This window comes from Pseudozyma flocculosa (genome assembly GCF_000417875.1).
Source record: "Pseudozyma flocculosa PF-1 unplaced genomic scaffold scaffold00002, whole genome shotgun sequence".
Taxonomy (NCBI): Eukaryota; Fungi; Basidiomycota; class Ustilaginomycetes; order Ustilaginales; family Ustilaginaceae; genus Pseudozyma; species Pseudozyma flocculosa.
This window is the reverse complement of record NW_006920870.1, coordinates 805,800-823,760: the sequence shown is the minus strand read 5'-3', so window position 1 is coordinate 823,760 and position 17,961 is coordinate 805,800. Positions and strand designations below refer to the sequence as shown.

At 64.4% G+C, this 17,961-nt stretch overlaps 6 protein-coding genes across 6 annotated transcripts; 4 read left to right on the top strand and 2 right to left on the bottom strand.

The window, feature by feature from the left end:
• Positions 1 to 166: 166 nt before the first annotated feature.
• Positions 167 to 2,775, top strand: PFL1_00926 (uncharacterized protein; the record flags this gene model as incomplete). The annotated part of the gene is made up of 3 exons (XM_007878427.1): positions 167 to 1,841; positions 1,960 to 2,518; positions 2,673 to 2,775. The coding sequence occupies 3 exons, from the start codon at positions 167 to 169 to the stop codon at positions 2,773 to 2,775; spliced, it is 2,337 nt and encodes a 778-aa protein (XP_007876618.1).
• A 44-nt stretch (positions 2,776 to 2,819) lies between these two features.
• PFL1_00925 (uncharacterized protein) lies at positions 2,820 to 3,713 on the top strand (the record flags this gene model as incomplete). Its single annotated transcript, XM_007878426.1, has 1 exon — positions 2,820 to 3,713. The coding sequence occupies one exon, from the start codon at positions 2,820 to 2,822 to the stop codon at positions 3,711 to 3,713; it is 894 nt and encodes a 297-aa protein (XP_007876617.1).
• Positions 3,714 to 4,519: 806 nt separating this feature from the next.
• PFL1_00924 (uncharacterized protein) lies at positions 4,520 to 6,051 on the top strand (the record flags this gene model as incomplete). The annotated part of the gene is made up of 3 exons (XM_007878425.1): positions 4,520 to 4,676; positions 4,800 to 5,131; positions 5,272 to 6,051. The coding sequence occupies 3 exons, from the start codon at positions 4,520 to 4,522 to the stop codon at positions 6,049 to 6,051; spliced, it is 1,269 nt and encodes a 422-aa protein (XP_007876616.1).
• A 287-nt stretch (positions 6,052 to 6,338) lies between these two features.
• PFL1_00923 (uncharacterized protein) lies at positions 6,339 to 8,558 on the bottom strand (the record flags this gene model as incomplete). Its single annotated transcript, XM_007878424.1, has 5 exons — positions 6,339 to 7,090; positions 7,178 to 7,226; positions 7,308 to 7,614; positions 7,716 to 8,146; positions 8,241 to 8,558. 5 exons carry the CDS (start codon positions 8,556 to 8,558, stop codon positions 6,339 to 6,341), a joined length of 1,857 nt encoding a protein of 618 aa, XP_007876615.1.
• Positions 8,559 to 10,700: 2,142 nt separating this feature from the next.
• Positions 10,701 to 12,170, bottom strand: PFL1_00922 (uncharacterized protein; the record flags this gene model as incomplete). The annotated part of the gene is made up of 1 exon (XM_007878423.1): positions 10,701 to 12,170. The coding sequence occupies one exon, from the start codon at positions 12,168 to 12,170 to the stop codon at positions 10,701 to 10,703; it is 1,470 nt and encodes a 489-aa protein (XP_007876614.1).
• A 3,072-nt stretch (positions 12,171 to 15,242) lies between these two features.
• PFL1_00921 (uncharacterized protein) lies at positions 15,243 to 16,691 on the top strand (the record flags this gene model as incomplete). Its single annotated transcript, XM_007878422.1, has 1 exon — positions 15,243 to 16,691. The coding sequence occupies one exon, from the start codon at positions 15,243 to 15,245 to the stop codon at positions 16,689 to 16,691; it is 1,449 nt and encodes a 482-aa protein (XP_007876613.1).
• Between the last annotated feature and the right edge of the window lie 1,270 nt (positions 16,692 to 17,961).

Genomic DNA, 17,961 nt, shown 5'->3' with positions numbered 1-17,961 from the left:
TACGAGGCCGGCGAGAAAGGACCGTCCAGGCTAGCCGCGTGCTGACCTGCGCCAGTGGAGTGCGCCGATTCCGTCGCCGACCAAGCCCTCGTCGCCCGGGCCGACCATCCTCAGCAGCCTCTTATCCGCCTGTAGCAGCCGCAACGCGCCGCTCCCGACCCCGGTCATGACTTTACCTCTCACCTCTGCTGCCGCACAGAGCCAAGCCGTACCCCCGTCCACCACCAGCTCCTTCCAACACCCTGCCAAGGACAACGCCGCCACCAGGAGCAGAGACGACAGGTACTTCCCCGAGCCGTCCGCCCATACCAGCCGCCACGCATCGCCCGCGAACTCGCTCTCTAGACCCTCGTCGCCATCACTGCACCGCCAACTGGCCCCGATCCAACCGCGCGACGCCCACGCCAGCCCAGCCGGCATCGCCTTGGCCCCGCTTCGAGGCTCTCATCTTAGCGGCCTCCATCCCGACTCGACCTCCAACCCACCGTCCAGGTCCAACTCGCCCTTGCCATACGAGAACCGGCCTGGCGCCCAGCGTCACGACTCGCCAGCCTCGGTCCGCCACAGCCCCAGGCCAGCGACCCCTTCGAGTGGACCTCGTACTCAGCAAGGCATCTCGCTGCCTCCCATCTCTGCATTGCAGAGGGGCGTTCCTTCCGCATCGCTGGGCGAATCTTCGCGACTTCCCCCAGTCGGCTCGCCGAACCTTGGCGCGAGCCATCACAACAGGGACCCTCGAGAGGCCACACACCCCTTCATGGGAGCCTCGTTCCGAGCCGGCAGTCCCGCCAACTCGGTCGCTTCATCCTCTCACGCCTTCCACGATCGTTCGAGAGCCTCTAGCATCGCTGGCCTGCGCGACGAAGCTGCAATGATCGACGTTGGCAGACCCGCTCACGACGATCGCGTCCGCATAGTGGCCGAACAGGGGCACGTCGCCTCGCACCGCCGACCGGAGATGCCGTCAATGCAGCACCGCGGCGAAGCGAGTCGCGGCTACCACTCGGCGGCCAAGCCGAATGGCGGAGGACTGTCCTACGACCAGCAGCACCACCTCGACGACGGCGCCGCTCGGTCGCTCTACGCACCGATACGGGCACCACCTGCTCGTTCCGACCGCTCGCCGGGCAGCAATGGCGTTGGCGCAGAGGGACACGAGCATCGCAGTCCAACTACGCCGGCCCAGCTGCCGGTGCCCCAGCGCGGCAACAGGGAATCCTCGCCGAACAAGCTCTCGCCTTCGATGTCGCAGAGCTCGGGCCTGCAGTGCTCAAACTGCGGCGTCACCTCGACGCCGCTGTGGCGCCGGGCTCCCGACGGTAGCACGATCTGCAACGCCTGCGGGCTATACATGAAGTCTCACAGCACGCACAGGGCCGCATCTTTCCGTCGTTCGACGACTGCCGAGTCTCCGCCGCGGACCGGCAGGGCAGCCATGGCGCCTCCCGTTCCGACGGTGCGCCGCGAGGATGATCCCAAGTCTGGTTCGTGCCCCGGTGATGGCTTCTGCAACGGCACAGGCGGTACGGCAAGCTGCAGTGGCTGTCCGGCCTACAACAACAACCTTTCGCATGCCATCAAGGCGAATCATCGCTGTGGCGGTGCCGGCCGCGCACCAGAACAAAGCACCGCGGGCGCTGTTCCAGCCGCCGGTCAGCCAGAAGGCAGCAGGGCACCGACGGCGGCGACCAGCACTGACGTGAAAGCTGCGGCGCCGGAGGATGCCAAGGTCGAGGATCCGTCCGGTGTGGTCGGGGCGTTGCGATGCACCAACTGCCAGACCACCACCACCCCGCTCTGGCGACGCGACGAGGACGGCAACAACATCTGCAACGCGTGCGGTGAGCATCGGGGCAGGGGCCGATCACGCACCCCGTCCTTCTCGCCGAAGTCCGAAAACGCATCGCTGACCTGCTCGTCTCCATCTGCCTTTGCTCTTTGGCGCTGCTCCGCTCATAGGCCTGTACCAAAAACTGCACGGCACTCATCGTCCGATCGGGATGAAGAAGAGCGTCATCAAGCGCCGCAAGCGCGTCCCCGCAAACGCATCTGTCCAGCCCACCGTCGACGGCGACGGCAGCGGCGGCAGCGGGAGTGGTCACCCGGCCATCGCACCGGCCGCGGGCAAGGTGTCTGACCACGCTCCCTCGGCGGCCGAAGCACGACGTGGCAAGAAGGCGCAACCAGCGGGCGAGCAGGCGTTGAGGGAGGCCCGGGACCGGGAAGCCGCCATGGCTCTGATGGAAGTGGGCGCTGGCGGCAGGGCAAACTCATCCCGTCCCTCGGCTCGCCTCAGCCCCGGAAATGATCCACTTCCGAGCTCGGCGGCAGAACAGCTCGCCGCGGACAAGCCCCGATCCGGCACGGGGGAACTGGGCACGCCGAATGCCGGCGCTCGGCCGACGAAGCGGGCGAGGAAATCGCAGCCTACCAACGCCAAGCAGCCGCAGCAGCCAATCCAGGCAGAGGTCTCGGCGGGGCCGCCTCACAGTCTTTCGGAAGGCCAACCTATGGACCTGTACACCAACTCACCTAACCTGCACGCGCCACCTGGCCTTGGCAATCGCTTCCCTCCCTACGAGCAAGCCGGCAACGATACTCGTCAGCGTGCGGGTTCGCCAACGCCCTTCCACGAATATGCCCGCGGGCCTCGCATGCCGCCCCATGCCGAGAGCGGCGCCCGTAATGGGGCCAATGGACCTCATCACCACCATCATGCTCATCATCACCACGCCGTCGCGCACGCCCAGCATGGTGGTCACGGAGCGCACGTAGGCCACCACCACCACCACCACCATCACCCCGTGTCATCGTCGATGATGAGCAACGGCTCAGTAGGGGCTCCTGGTGCAGCTCCTGCCGGCTTCCTGCCGGCTCCCGGCATGGTCAGGATCGCGGATCTCGAACGCCACCGCGACGAGCTGATTCACGAGAGGAAGAGGCTCAATGAGCTGCTGCAGCGGACCGAATCGCTGATCGCGGCAGCGATGCACGGCGTCATCGGTCACGACCAGCCTTTCACTGCACAGCATCACCCCGCTGTGGCGTATACACACGGCGAGAGGCCAAGCCAGCCTTCGCAGCCGGGCACGCCGTCCGATGGCGATCGCAGCAGGGCCGTGAGGATGAAAGACGAAGCCAACGACGTCGCGACACCGAGCGGACCGGCGGCGCAGTCGAGCAGCGCATCAACCTCGAGCGAGAAGGACGAGCTTGAATCGCTCCGGGCGTCGAACTCACCCGGCGCATCGTCCACGCCTGCCCGTCCGGCAGCCTCATCGCGAAGGAACAGCTTCGAGCAGAGGATGGCGTCGCTCCCCGTCCTTCCCGCCGTCCCTCTGAAGCGGGCCTCGGACAGTCAGCTCGACCGGGCCGGGGACGGTGCCGCGATGGCGACACGCCCATCCCTGACCACCCGAAAGAGCCAGACATGGAGCATCGAGGAGAATCAGGCGCAAGCGCAGTCGCAGCGCCTGAAGCGGTCGCGGCGCGACGACGAAGACGGCGATGACAAGTTCAACTGGGAGAATCTGTACGGCAAGGCACGGTTGGAGAAGGCGGGCGACTGGCGAGGCTTCGCGCGCCCCGCAGAGAGGGAGAAGGCGTCGGGCAGCAGCAGCAAGCTGCTCAAGCAAGTCACCCGGCGCGAGAGCGAGCAGGCGGTCCAGAACGGCCTGCAGAGTGCGCAGCCCTCTCCGGCAAGCGCGCATTGAGTCCGTGCCGTCTGCTCTCGACGGTCTCCGATACGCAGCGGTAGGCACCGCCTTCACCGTACCGCTGCCAGGACCGACGACCGCTTTATTAGGGAGTTCCTTGTTGCGCCCGAGCTTGCATGACCTTCCCGTGTGTTGACCATGCAATCCTCACACCATCTAGGCCTCATCGTGCAGCCTAACTGACTCCCCACAAGGGTTATGGCCACGAAAAGACAGACTACTGACTGGCAGGCCGCTCGACGTACGTGCGGGACAGCATGGTGCTCGGGCGACCGCGGGCGGCGTTGGAGGGGATTACCAAAGCCGCCGCAGGTGGTCGGCGCGCGGGGGAGAAAGATTTTCTGAGGCGGAGGCGGGGGCGGGGCGGGGCGGCCCATGTGCGAGACAAAAAAGGGAGGGAGGCCTGGCCTCTGCCAGATCGAGCGTGAAAAAGGGGCCGAGGGGCGAGGCAGCCAGCCAGCTGCTGGCGGCAGCGAGTCGCCCCCTCCAGCCTGGCAGGCCTGGCGCTGCCCTCCGCGCATTGGACTTCGGTCGGTTGATCCGGCTGCCCGTGTGGCCGGAACCACAGGCAGGGCTGCCCTCACCCGCTCGCCTGCCTGGCTGGTTGGCTGGCTGGCTGCCAACTCTCCAGGCCTCGGCGCCCGCCTGACTGGCCAGCGACGCCAAAGCAGGCAGGCCGGGGAAGCATTCGGGCCTCCCGACCCACCACCTTCTCTCTCCTCTCTCCGCAGTGGCACCGTTCCTCTTCACCACCACCCCTTCCACCCCTCTCCTCTCCCAATCTCTCGCCACAACTTTACACCATGTCTTTCCTCGCTCGACGAGTTGCTGCCGGCAGCAGCCGAGCCGTCCTCAACTCCAGCAAGGCGTCGCTGGCCAACGCCACCCGCAGCTTCGCAAGCGCCGCCGAGCACAACGGCGTCTCGTTTGGCCTCAACGAGGACCAGGAGGCATACAGAGGTGCGTGCTGAGCTATCGGCATCGCTGTGAAGCCTTGCGCGCAGGGGTCAGGCTGCATAGAATCCCCCCCTCCCTTTGCTGACCTCGTGACCCTTGTCTCTTGCCCCTGACCCGCCCACGCAGACCTCGCGCGGAAGTTCGCCCGCGAGGAGATCATCCCCGTGGCCAAGCACTATGACCAGACGATGGAGTACCCCGTCCCCGTCCTCAAGAAGGGCTGGGAGCTCGGCCTGATGAACACCCACATCCCCGAGGAGTACGGCGGCCCGGGTCTCGGCCTGGTCGAGTGCGCCCTCATCTCCGAGGAGCTCGCCTATGGCTGCTCTGGCATCCAGACGGCCATGGAGGCCAACGGCCTCGCCGAGGCGCCCCTCATCGTCGCAGCCAGCCACGAGACCAAGCAGAAGTACCTCGGCCGGATGACCGAGGAGCCGCTCATGGCTGCCTACTGTGTCGTGAGTATCCCGTCGCTCTCTACTTTGCGGAACCGACTCACGCCGCTCGCCGCATGGCTGTGGCGCTCTCCCGGCTGACGCATGGACCGCTGTACCCTTGCTCTGCTTCGTTCCGTCGATTCTCTCTCTCTCACACACAGACCGAGCCCGGGGCTGGTTCCGACGTCGCAGGCATCGCGACCAAGGCCGAGAAGCAGGGCGACAAGTGGGTCATCAACGGCACCAAGATGTGGATCACCAACGGCGGCAAGGCCAACTGGTACTTTGTCCTGGCCAAGACTGACCCGAATGCCAAGGCGGCCAAGTCGATGACGGGCTTCGTCGTCGACGCCGACACGCCCGGCATCCACATTGGCAAGAAGGAGATCAACATGGGCCAGCGGTGCTCCGACACGCGCCAGATCACCTTTGAGAATGTCGTCGTGCCCGAGGAAAATGTGCTGGGCAAGCCCGGCGACGGCTTCAAGACGGCCATGGGCGCTTTCGACATCACCCGTCCCCTCGTGGCCGCCGGCGCCGTCGGGTTGGCCCAGCGCGCCCTGTACGAGGCGGCCACGTACGCCCAGGAGCGCAAGACGATGGGCAAGCCCATCATTGAGCACCAGGCCATCTCGTTCCTCCTGGCCGAGATGCAGATGGCCGTCGAGGCGTCGCGCAACATGGTCTGGAAGTCGTGCTGGGCAAAGGACCAGGGCCAGCGCAACTCGTTCTGGGCCTCGATGGCCAAGTGCATGGCCTCCCAGGCCGCCACGGCCAACGCCAACGGCGCCGTCCAGGTCTACGGCGGCATGGGCTTCAACACCGAGTCGCCCGTCGAGAAGCTCCTCCGCGACAGCAGGATCTTTGAGATCTACGAGGGCACCACCCAGATCCAGAAGCTCATCATTGGCAGGCACATCCAGGAGCTCTACAAGGTCTGAGCGCCCCGTGGCGTGGAGCGGCCCGGCCCGCACGATGCAAGCATCTTCCTTGCAGCCTCTTCGCCTCATCCCTGTGACTCCGTAGCATCTTCATCTAGTTTCCACACACATCGTAATGACGTGCGCAGCAGTCGCATCGTACAAATACAGCCGGCGGTGATCGACGGCGTCTGGGTCTAAGTATGTCTTGCGGGTCCGCCCGGCAAGGGGAGGGAGAAGGATGTCATGCGCTGGCGCAGGTGTCGGGGCGCTCGCTGTATCGCCGGCGACGCGCGACGGCTCCTGCTTCAAGCGGCGCTGTCTGTTGCAGCGGTGTCATTGGGGACGGTGGCGGGTGTCTTCTCCTGCTTGCCGTCGTCGCCTCCCGCTGGGGCGGCCTCGAGCTGCCGCGCCTTTGCCTCGGCGCGCAGGCGGGAGCGGTCGTTTCGCAGCCTGGCCTCTTGTTCGGCCAGGGCGATTTCCTCTGCGAAGCTCGACCTGGCGCGGATGGTGGGGCCGTAGTAGTAGAGGACAAAGGGGATGCAGGCGAGCGGGATGCCCACGAAGCCGAGGAGGCTGCTGGCCCACTTGTACCCGAGGTTGTGGTACATGATCTCGGTGGTGAGCGTGACGCTGCCGCTGAGGAGCTCGCGCAGCAGCGACTGGGCCGCCACGGCCGAGGCGGCAAAGCACGAGTAGGACGCCACCGTGTAGTCGGACACGACCAGGAAGAGGATGTGCGACGAGATGCCAAAGATGGCGCCGGCGATGACGGGCACGATCCACGGCACCGGCGGGAACGAGGTCCAGGCGAAAAAGAGGAGCGAGACGGGGAAGAGGACGCCGCCGGGCAGGCCCCACAGGATGCGGTCCTCGGGCGAGGGCTCGCCGCTGCTCCGCCGTCGTCCCGCCCGCGCGTACCACTTCTCCTGGACCGCGTAGAGCGCGAACCCGATGAGGAAACCGACAATGATGCCGATGAAGGCGAGCCCCTGCTCGCCCTGGTTGAAGCCGTAGTCGGCAAAGACGAGCGGGTAGGCCTCGAGGAAGATGTAGATGACTGGAGGAGGCCGACGCGAGCAGGAACGGGGCCGAGGTCTCGGTCAGTGTGAAGGCAAGAGGTGCTGCTGTCGGCGCACACACTCACCGGCATAGTTGACGCCATCAAAAACGGCAAAGCTCGCCACGATGGGCTCCTGCATGCGGAAGGACAGCAACCTTGGTCAGCGTGCGAACGGTACACTGCTACCCCACGGATGCACCGCTGTGCTACTCACGGTGAAGAGCATGACGATCGGCCGTGCGACCATCTCGCGGAAGAGGGCAGACGCAGTGTGCTGCGAACGGATCTTTTCGTGCATCGCATAGTAGCGGTCGTCGCCGGTGCTTTCGCGGAGCCTCTTTGCGCGCGAGGCCAAGAGGACTCCCTGCCGCGTCTCCGGGACGAAGAGCAGGAACGGCACCAATAGGAAGCCGGCGACGATGCCGTTGACGCCAAAGATCCATCTCCACCCGAGGTTGAGGACAAGGTAGCCCGAAAAGACCGGTCCTAGCGCTGCACCCACTTCGGCAAACACTGCAAAGCTGAGCGCATGGCGAAGGGCAATACCGGCACGGCGATCGTCAATAGTCTGACGAGGGGCTATGCACGTGCGCTCTTTTCGAACGGCACGAGTTGCACTCACCAGTTGACGGCCCAGCCCTGCTCGTCCGGGTTCCACATGTCCGAGATGGTGCCGATCGAGTTGAAGGTGGCTGCGGCGAAGAAGCCGGCCAGAAAGCGGAATACGATGAGCAGGCTCAGATGCGAGCCGACGCCGCACGGAATCTGGCACAGGGCGACCAGGAGAAAGCTGCCGCCAATGACGGGGTACCGCCCGTAGTCTTCCGAGGCTGGCGCGAGCACCACGGGTCCTAGAGCGAAACCAAAGAGGTAGACGGCAGCGGGGATGCGGGCGGCCACGTTGCCGATGCCGAGCTCTGCGGCGATGTCGGATGCGCCGAACGCATAAGAGGACGAGATGACGTTGGCCCAGAGCTCGAGAAAGAGCGTGACGAAGGTGATCTGCCACTTGCGCCAGCTTGCAAAGTTGTTGGGGTCTTGTGCATCGTTGTACTGAAGGGTCGAGGCCGCAATAGGCGGTGAAAGGCCTTCGGTCAGATCGCAGCACAGCAGGAAGCCCATCAGCGTCGCCGTGTTGGCGACCTACCTCAAACTCGACCAGGAAAGGGTCGTTCTCGTCCGCGTTGCCGCCCAAGAGGCCGGCGAGCCCCTGCTCCTTGTCAGTCTGACGTTCGACGACAGTGGTGGCGGTCGAGAGGCGGTCGTTGTCGTCGGTGTGCGCGGTGTCGTTCCAGGCCAAGGATGCGCCCTTTGACCTTTGAGTATCCATGGTCTCGCTGAACTTTAGCTGGGGGCCTCCTGGTCTCGTCCCGCCGGGCGTGCCAGTCCCGGACGGTGTCGGGGTTCCCGACGCAGGGATGGGGTCGCTGTCCAGCCTGTCGTGGTTCGATAGATCCGGGGTCATGTTGGATCGAGGGTGAGGGTCTCACGGTGATCACGGTACCGATTTGGAAGGAGAGAAGCGGGAGGATGAAGGTAGGCTCGTCATGAACAGCAAAGGCGGCGAGTGCTGGAAAGAGAGGGAGGGACTGAGGGATGGTGTGGGGAATATGTAGTGGCCGGGTGCATCCGAGCACGTTGAGCAGTCGCAGCAGGTTATACAGGGCCAAGGTCGTCTATGGATAACATCGTTGCGGGTGAGATGGTGGACGAAAGATGAGTACCTGGCAAGAGGCAGGCAGTCAGCGTGGAAGCAGCGTCTCGCAGGCCTGACGGGCCAAGGCCGGGAGGGAAGGGTCCACGCCTGCACCACCGCGCCCGCCGCCTCCCCTCGCCCCCCGGCCCCTCCGAACTGACGAGCGTCCGGCCAGGCCAAAGGCGAAGCTGGGGCGGCAGATGCCGTGACTCCTTAGCCCGCTCGAGCTGAGGGTGCCGATACGGCTTGTCATGGCGGCGTCGGCCGGCTAAGGCCCCATTTTGCAGCGCCCACACCAGGCCCCGCCAAGATGATTCCGGTAGGCATGCAAGGCGCCTCGGGCGTTCCGTCGGCTTTGGTGTGCAGCGGGTCGCCTGTCGTCTGCCTGGGAATCCGGCGAGACGGCTCATCCGAAAGCCCCTCTCTCGCCTGGTTGCTTTTTGTTGGTCTGAAGGCTCTCAGCGCGTGCGGGTTCTGGCCGCCCGATTCGTCTAGACGTGGTCGCCGTCTTGTTTCTTGGCCTGGCCTGATGCTTTTTGCGTTCGTTACGCAGGCGGGCGCTGCCAGAAAGGGACGAGGTTCGGAAAGGGGATCAGCGAGCCTGCATTTGTCAGGCAGCGGCGACGGGTGGAGGTCGAGGGGCAGCTGCGTTTCGCGAAAAGTCAGAGCGAAGGACCGGTTCAACATCGTCGGATCCCGACTGCGGGAGGGCGTGTCGCCCCCACTGTGTGGCGCGCCATCATGACCACACCCGCCACACCACCGGCCAGCCTTGGATGGATCCCTGTCCTTTCGACACAGCGCGAGCAAGTCGACGGTTGCGGGTACTGCATGTAGCCCACACCTCGCTGTTGTGCCTACCAACCCGCCGTGCTCTCTTCCTTGCATCTGCCCTCAACGCTTTCCGGGTCCCGTCGGCCACACCAGTCTGGCGCTGCCGATGTCGCTGCAACCTCAGCCGCCGGCGACAGGCTCATATCTCGGCACTTAGGCACATTATCCATCTTCCGGAGCCGCTATTGCCCTCTGGGTGAGCGTGCCGCTTGACGCTGACAATCCGGGCTTTGTGGGCGGGTGATTGCGCCCCATGGGAAGCGACATCACGGCACGAAATCCGCCTTTGGCACTCGCTCGATGATTCTGCCTTCCGGAGAGCCGGGGCAGTTCGGCATGGCTGAGACCAGCATCTGCAGGAGGCGTGTTCGATGAGCACCGGTAGAACCTGTCAAGCGCCCTGGAGCTTTGTCTCGAGGCTTGCCGGGGGCCCACACCCCTGGCTCCTCTGGCGTCCAACCCTTGACCCTCGTCCGTCAAGCCATCCGCCCCCCCGGCAGTCTAGAGAGGGGTGTCAAGTTCAGCCTGCTTCGCTCCTCGTCCTGAACTCATCCCCGGATGGCCGGCAGCTTGTTGTGAGACCAGTTACACCAGTTCCCGCCCCCTCACACCTCAGGCCGCCGGCCGCTAGTCAGGTCATTGGCGTGCGATATGAAACCGGCAGCGCCTCTCATCCAAACATAGATGGATGGTAGGATCGTGCCAACCGCCGGCCGCCGACCTCCTTCTGCCGAGCACGCAACCAGCTTCGCCCTCAATCGACTGAGCCATCGAGGCAATCCGGGGCTCCAAAGCGCTGGGGACCGACGAGACGGACTCAGCGCTGTAGATACCGCACAGCAGCTTCTGAACACTGCCGATCCGCGGCACCTTTGGAAGTTCGATGCTCGAGACATGCTAATGATTCTTGTGTGGGCCACGGCCAGAATGGGATAAGAGCGGGCTAGTTTACACGTATACGGCGGCATCATAGATGGGCAAGGGGTAGAGGTGAGAGACGATTTGGAGGGGCCATGGACAGCCCGAACCGCTTTGTCTATGCTGGTACGAGAATCTAGGTCGCGGTACGACCGTCGCTCACTGCAGCAGGAGGTCGCGCACGACGGCGCCATCTTCGCCGCCCCCAACCGTGTAGCGCACCTCGGAGCGTCGCAGGCCGTTGAAGGTGGATGCGGCGCAGATAGTGTACGCGCCCATGTTTTCATAGACGAGCCAGTCGCCCACCTCGAGGCCGCGCGGCAGGTGGGCCAGCTCGCGCACGCAGTCGATCGAGTCGCACGTCGGGCCCCAGATGCTGCAAGGCTGCAGCGACCAGGCCTTGCGCTCGGCCTCGTCGGCATCGGCACCAGGCGCCACGATGCCCGGCGAGGGAATCTCGGGACGGTAGACGTACTTGCGGTCGAGCGTCAACACCTTTGGGTAGACGGTGACGTGGTCGAAGATGACGCAGTTGAACGACGCGTAGAGGCCGTCGTTTTGGTAGTACATCACCTCGGGCTTGTCGCGAGCGCCTTCGACGGCGGCCACCTCCTGCGACGAGGGCGCCTCCTCGGCCTCTTCGCCGCGTCGGGCCGCGATGATGTTGGTGGCCAGGACGAACGCCGAGTGGACGTAGTACCTGCCGGGCTCGGCAATGATGCGGAGACCGTTGGGCTTGCCAGGCACCGCCTTGCCTCCAGATGCAAAGTCGGCATCTGGAAAGTAGCGATCGATGGCCGGACCGAGGACCTCGGCCACCGATTCGAAGTTGTCATGTCCAAAGCCTCCGCCGACGTCGAGGAAGTCGAAGGTGAAGCCCGCGTCGCGGCCCATGTCAAAGGCCACGCGAGCGCGGTGCACGGCGTCGCGGAAGGCGTCTGCATCGTAGCAACCAGAACCGACGTGGAAGCTGACGCCGACCACATCGAGGTCGAGCTCCTTGGCCTTTTCCAGCAGGCGCGGGACCGAGTCGAGCGGTGCGCCAAACTTGAGGCCAAGCTGGCACGCGCTCTTGGAGTCGTCGGTGAGGATGCGGACGACGAGCTTGCAGCCCGGGTGGAACTTCTTCATCTTGTAGAGTTCGTCAACGTTGTCAAATGTGGTCAGGCCGACATTGTGGGCCGCGGCGTGGCGGACGAAGCTGGCCGCCTTGCAAGGGTTGGCGTAGATGATGCGCGAAGGCGACACGCCCAGGTTGAGGACGGCTTGGATCTCGCCGTTCGAGGCGCAGTCGAAGCCGGTCCCCATGGCCGCGAGCAGGCGCAGCACATAGGGGTCTGGGTTGCACTTGACCGCGTAGAAGGGCACAACGCGGGGCAGCGCGCGCATCCACCTCAGGTGCTGGCGGTAGATCTCTGCGAGGTTGGCCACGAAAAAGGCATTCTCGCCGTTGGCCTCGCATTCGTCGACGTCGATGTCGGCGAGCACCTTGCGGAGCTGGAGGTCGATTGAGCCCGCGTAGATGGGCGCGTGCCCGCTGACGGGCTTGATCACGTCGAAGTCATCGAGCGGGGGGGTGATGTCGCGGTAGTGCTGCTGGTGCGGCAACGACGCGAGAGGGTAGGCCATCGGCGGGAGACTGGTGAAAGGGCCGTCGAATGGGTCCGACGACGAGCGCTTGAAGTGGAACGAAGGGCCAGCGTCATCGGGGTGGAAGGGTGGTGTGTCGAGAGCACAGCGTGACATTTCGGGCGTTCGCGAGTAGGCGGGTGTTGGGATGGAGAGGCGATACGAGCAGGTCGAGGGGATGCGTAGAGGCGAGGGGAGTTCGGCAGGTCAGTTGTGGGGTCTGGCGAACGCAAAGAATCGTCGCGCCGATCCTTCTTATTTGAAGATCACGTCGAGGAGAGAGGGCGCGCCTCAGACGCCTACTCACAGAAGGAGACGGGCAGGGGAAGGAAGAGGGGCTCTAGAGCGGCCTGTTGTTGACCGGCAGCAGCGCACATCAGTGCAAGGCGGATCAGATGGAGAGCAGGTCAGGGAGGGCGTCCATGTCGACGGTCGGTCGCAAGGATGGCCGGAGCGTCGCCGTCGTGTGATGGATGGGTCGAGGGTAAAGGGTGCAGCACGCAAGACGTGCAAGGGCAAAGGGCGAACCAGGGCGTCGGAAGAAAGGGGGGGGGGGGTGAGGGCAGTTGTCGAAGGGGTGTGAGCGCTCTATTGCTGACGATGGCGTTCTAGCCAGGGCACCGTGTTGACGGGGCCGAAGTGACGGATCGTGGTGGTGGTGGCCGCGGCGAGGACCAGTCGCTTCGACGAGCGAGGCAGAGAGGGTTGAGGGTGGTGACCCGATAATTACGGCCTCGCCACCCTTTTCCCACCGCCCGGATGTCTAGGCGACGGGTCGACTGCGCCGCCGGCACGCCGACGGCCAGATCGGTGAGACACCCAGGACTCGGGTCCACCCTGGAAGGCCTGTCTCCTTCGTCGTCGATCTTCCGACCACCGGGAGTCCCCCTATGTGGTTGCCCCAGCCCCCGAGAGTCTGACAGGTGCGCTCCTTGCCGGCCAGTCGGCGGAAGAAGACGCCGACGCCCCATCCGGCTGTCCTTGGAACTAGCCAGACGAACCAATGGCCGTTGGCGGCGGCGGATAGCGCCGGTTCGAGACGCAGATAGATGCGGAACCGACAAAAGAGTCTGCAGCGAACACCGGCATCACGCCAGGCTTACGACCCATGGCGGCCGGCCGTCCCATGCTCCTCGACGCCGCGCCAGGTCGGATCTGCCGTGTTGGTATAGATCCCGCCACCATCGACACGAACGCACCCGAGGCGACGACAAGACAGACACATGTCCCAAGACTCACCTTGCTGGAGACAGGGCTCAAGACGGGCGTCAAAGGCAAGAGAAGAGGGTGTCCGATACAGGATGGGTCGCCAGCTGTTGAGCCAGGCGGCCTTGTTGTTCAAAGTTGAAGGGGTGTCACCTATGCGCTTGTTGAAGCGATGTTAGGGCGGTCTGCATTGGAGGGAGCAGGTTGGCGGCAAGGCCACATACGGTGAGCTCGCTGGTCAAAGATGCCTTGTCGTCGTTCCTGCACCCTCCGACGATCCCTGGTCCCCACAGCATCGGCCAAACTCTGCGCATCGGACTCGACGATGGCTCGGCCGCCCAAACGGTCGGCATCGGATACGGTTCCCTCGTCCTGGGGGACCATGGTCTTTGCGCCTACGCACCTGAGGTTTCCGGTCAGGAAAGATTTGGCCGCAGCCTTGAGACGGAGATCAAGCACTTGTCGAGGAATTATGGGCGGAGGAGCAGTGAGTCGCTGCACTGCCCCTAGTGACGACGAGCGGTGGTGTTGATGCCTCTTCTTTCCTGTCGCCCGGAGAGAAGGCTGCTGGCTCGCTGTGCAGACGAGAGGTGGGGCGGCGGTGTCGAAAATGTGTCGTTGGTGCTGGCGGTCGAGTGAGTGGTGGTTGTAGGGCGATGGATAGGGGGCTGCAGGGTGGCCAGGCTTGAGAATGTCGATGCTGCCTCGTCGCCGACGTCGTATCTCGTTTTTCCCTTCGGCCTGAGGCGGAGCTCGATGGCGGTGGGCCCCTCTGAGTTTCCAAGATTTCGCCCTGGCCTTCTGGCCCTGGCTGGCCCACACGATCGATCGTCGGCGCATGATGACCGCAAGGCGGATCCGAGATCGAGGCAGCCCGACGACCTCGCTCGGCGAATCGGGCTTCCACGTTTGCAGGTCGAATTCGACACGGCGGATCCGAGGGCAGGCAGCCGCGGAAGCTTCAAAGTTGAGCGGCGAGTCGAGGCCACACACGTGGATTCTCGGCGTCTCGACGCCTGCCTGCTGCCTGCCTGCCTGCCTTTCACGCCCGCCGTGCAGCCCACCTGCGCCCCAACATTTCGGTCCGCCAGGCTGCGCTGGCCTCTAATTTGCCACCTCGCTCTCGGCCGTTTGCTGTCTGGACAGAATCCGCAGCCTACGACGGTACCTAGCCGAGAGCTTAGGCTCGCTCTACCTCATGTCCAGAGGAGCGAGATGCGAAGCTGGTGACGAGGTGGCGGTCGCTGGTGGGCCCAAACGGGGGCAGGCCGAGTGGCAGGCAGGCCTTGACAGGCAGGCCAAGGCGTTTGCCAGCAAGGCGCTCGGGCCAGAACGGGCACGAGGCAGGCTAGCCAAGGTTTGGCCCATTTCCCCTTGCTCGCCGGGCGGGCGGCCCCCGCGGTTAACGCCAGGGAGAGGCGAAATTCTGAAGTCCTAATTGGGGGGTCCGCTGGGCGAGAAAGCAGGCAAGAGGAAAAAAGTTTCACAGCGACCTCCCTGTGAGCTGGCGCCGGGGCTCTGCCTCGACCCGACCCCCCCGCCTCGTTCCCCGCCCGCCACGCAGTGAGCGAGAGGGAGAGAGATGAGGTGAGGAACGGCCTGAGCGGTAGGCCGGGCTTGGGCGGCGAAACAAAGAGGCCTCCATGAGCCCAACGCAGGCAGGGTGGCGAGCAGAGGCCATGCTTCCTCATAAAGGCGCAGCGCCGCGCCGCACTTTCCTCTGCGCAGACTATTCCCACCCCTCCTTCCCCCTCCGCCCATCACCCCCGCCATCCACCCTACCCTCTCTGTGACGACCATACCCGTCCCGTCGCGTCTACACACGACCTAGAAGTCGCCTCCCGCCCGTCGACATCGGCCAACGACATGTCCACCGCGGCTGCGCCCAACGTCACGGCCGCTACCCAGCGTGCCGGCAAGGCGGCCCCCGTTGCTGCTGGCAGCAACGAGGCAGCCAAGCCCACCAAGTACTCGCACAAGCAGGCCCAGCCTTACAACGAGGATGAGCTCGCCAAGTTCAATGTCCCCTCGTTCACCGTCAAGGACCTGCTCTCCGCGATCCCCGCCCACTGCTTCGAGCGCTCGGCGTTCAAGTCGTTCACCTACGTCTTTTACGACCTTGCCATGGTTGCGGCTCTCGGCTACGCTGCCACCTACATCGACCCCTCGGTTGGCTCCTACTTCTCGCAGAACAAGGCCAACGCCCTGACCCCCTACCTCTCGCTCGGCGTCCAGCAGAACCTGGCGCGCTTTGCCCTCTGGTCGGTCTACTGGGTGCTGCAGGGCCTCGTTTTCACCGGCCTCTGGGTTATCGCCCACGAGTGCGGCCACCAGAGCTTCAGCACCAGCAAGACGCTCAACAATGCCGTCGGCTGGGTGCTGCACTCGGCCCTCCTCGTCCCCTACCACTCGTGGAGGATTTCGCACGCCCGTCACCACGCCGCCACCGGTCACCTCACCCGCGACGAGGTCTTCGTGCCCCGCACCCGCTCGCAGAAGGGTCTTCTCCCCCTCAAGCCTGCGGCCAAGGCCGGATCCGACGCCGGCGAGGATGAGGAGGTCGTCTCCGAGGAGGAGACCTGGGGCGAGTGGCTCAAGGAGACGCTCGAGGACGCTCCTGCCTACAACCTCTTCTACATCTTCATCCAGCAGCTCTTCGGCTGGCCCCTCTACCTGATCCAGAACGCCTCGGGACAGCTCCACTACCCCAAGTTCACCAACCACTTCAACCCCGAGGCCATCATCTTTGACAAGCGCCACCGTTCCCAGATCCTCATCTCCGACCTTGGCATTGCCTGCACCCTCGCGGCCATGGCCTTCGGCGCCTCGGTGGCCCCTCGCGGCTTCACCGACGTCTTCCGTTACTACCTCATCCCCTACCTCTGGTGCAACCACTGGCTGGTCATGATCACCTACCTCCAGCACACCGACCCCATGCTTCCCCACTACAAGGCCGAGACCTGGACCTTCCCTCGCGGCGCCCTGTGCACCATCGACAGGCAGTGGCTCGGCCCCGTCGGCCCTTACCTCCTCCACGGCATCTCTGAGACCCACGTTCTGCACCACGTCTCGAGCAAGATCCCGCACTACCACGCTTGGGAGGCCACCGAGGCGCTCAAGGCGCGCCTTGGCGAGCACTACGCCAAGAGCACCGAGAACGTCTTTGTCTCGCTGTGGAAGTCGATCCGCGAGTGCAAGTACATCGAGGAGTCGGACCAGGTCGCCTTTTACCGCAACGGCAAGGGCGTCCCCAAGCGCACCGTCTCGCCCGACAGCGGCTACAACTCGGACTCGGCCATCGCCATGTCCGAGTAAGTGAACTCGCCTCCTCAAGTTCCATCTCCCCCTTCCCTTCTTGTTCCACCCTCCCCTTCCGTCCCCTCTTTTACACTCTCGCTCTCAGAAAACATACATTCCCCGGGTCCCCCATTCCTCCCTTTCCACGCCACCTCACGTCACTGTTCGTAATCAATTCTGCGATGGTCGCTTCGACGTCGCTAGAGAAATAAAAGAAGCATCATCGACTGCATTGCATCGGTTGCGCGCGCAGGACTGCGGGGCTGCACTCGTCGTGGCCGTCGTCTCGAGGACTGAGCTAGCCGGCTTTCCTGCCCGGCCCAAGCAAGTCACCGCCTTGGCCGCATCCAAGTGGGGGCGGAAGACGCACGAGCGGCCAGGGCTCAGGCACACGGTCACCCCTCTGGCGTCAGCCGACGGCATCAGAAGGGTTGTATGAGGAAGCTGAGCGAGGAACGAGCGGTCCGCGTATGCGCGCTCTTCGCCGGGCCTCTTTGTCTCGACCTGCCTAGCACCGCGGCCAAGATGCTCGCATGTATGACTGCACGTCGCCAGTCGCTTTCGGGACCGGGCCAACACGCAGCACGGAGCGCTCTCCGTTCCTACTGTATCCACCTCGAAGCGGGCGAATCAAAAGACGTCGCGCATAGATTGCCTGGATCGGAATATGATATGGATGGCACGGGCCGGCCAGCTCCAAGGATCGAGACGAGGCGGGCCATGCACCGTCCCCGGACACGGAAGCGGCGCATCGATGCCATGCGGTGTTCGTCCCGCATCGAAGCATGGCAGACGTACGACAGAGGAGCACTCTTGCAGCTTCAGACGTAACGAACGGCTTCCAAACTTCACCGTCCCGGCCCCAAGGATGGCGGGTGTGCTCGCAGGAAGAACTGTCAAGGGACAACCAACCAAGTTCGGTGACAACTTCGCCTGGAGGTCCGAACGTTGTCCACCTTCGTGAGAGCTCTTTTGGCGCCGCAATTCAAGCGCAGTGTCGGATAGGCTGCCGACCACCGACCAAGTCCCACGCACCCATCCCGCAGCGCAACATACACGCTATGTATGTAAGCCCATAAGCCTGCTATACGCAGGTAGGAACGAATCCACCCGCTCTACACAACTCTCTGCTACCTGCCATGGCGCCCAAGTTCGCCGTTCGCCCATGCTTGGACCCTCTCGGCTGCCTAGCTCCGTCCGCCCAGGTGGGGTGGCGCAAGGCCGCTGTAGGTGTTGGTGGGCTAGACGGCCTTCGTCGTTGACTCGTTGGCCAGCGAGACGGCCGTCC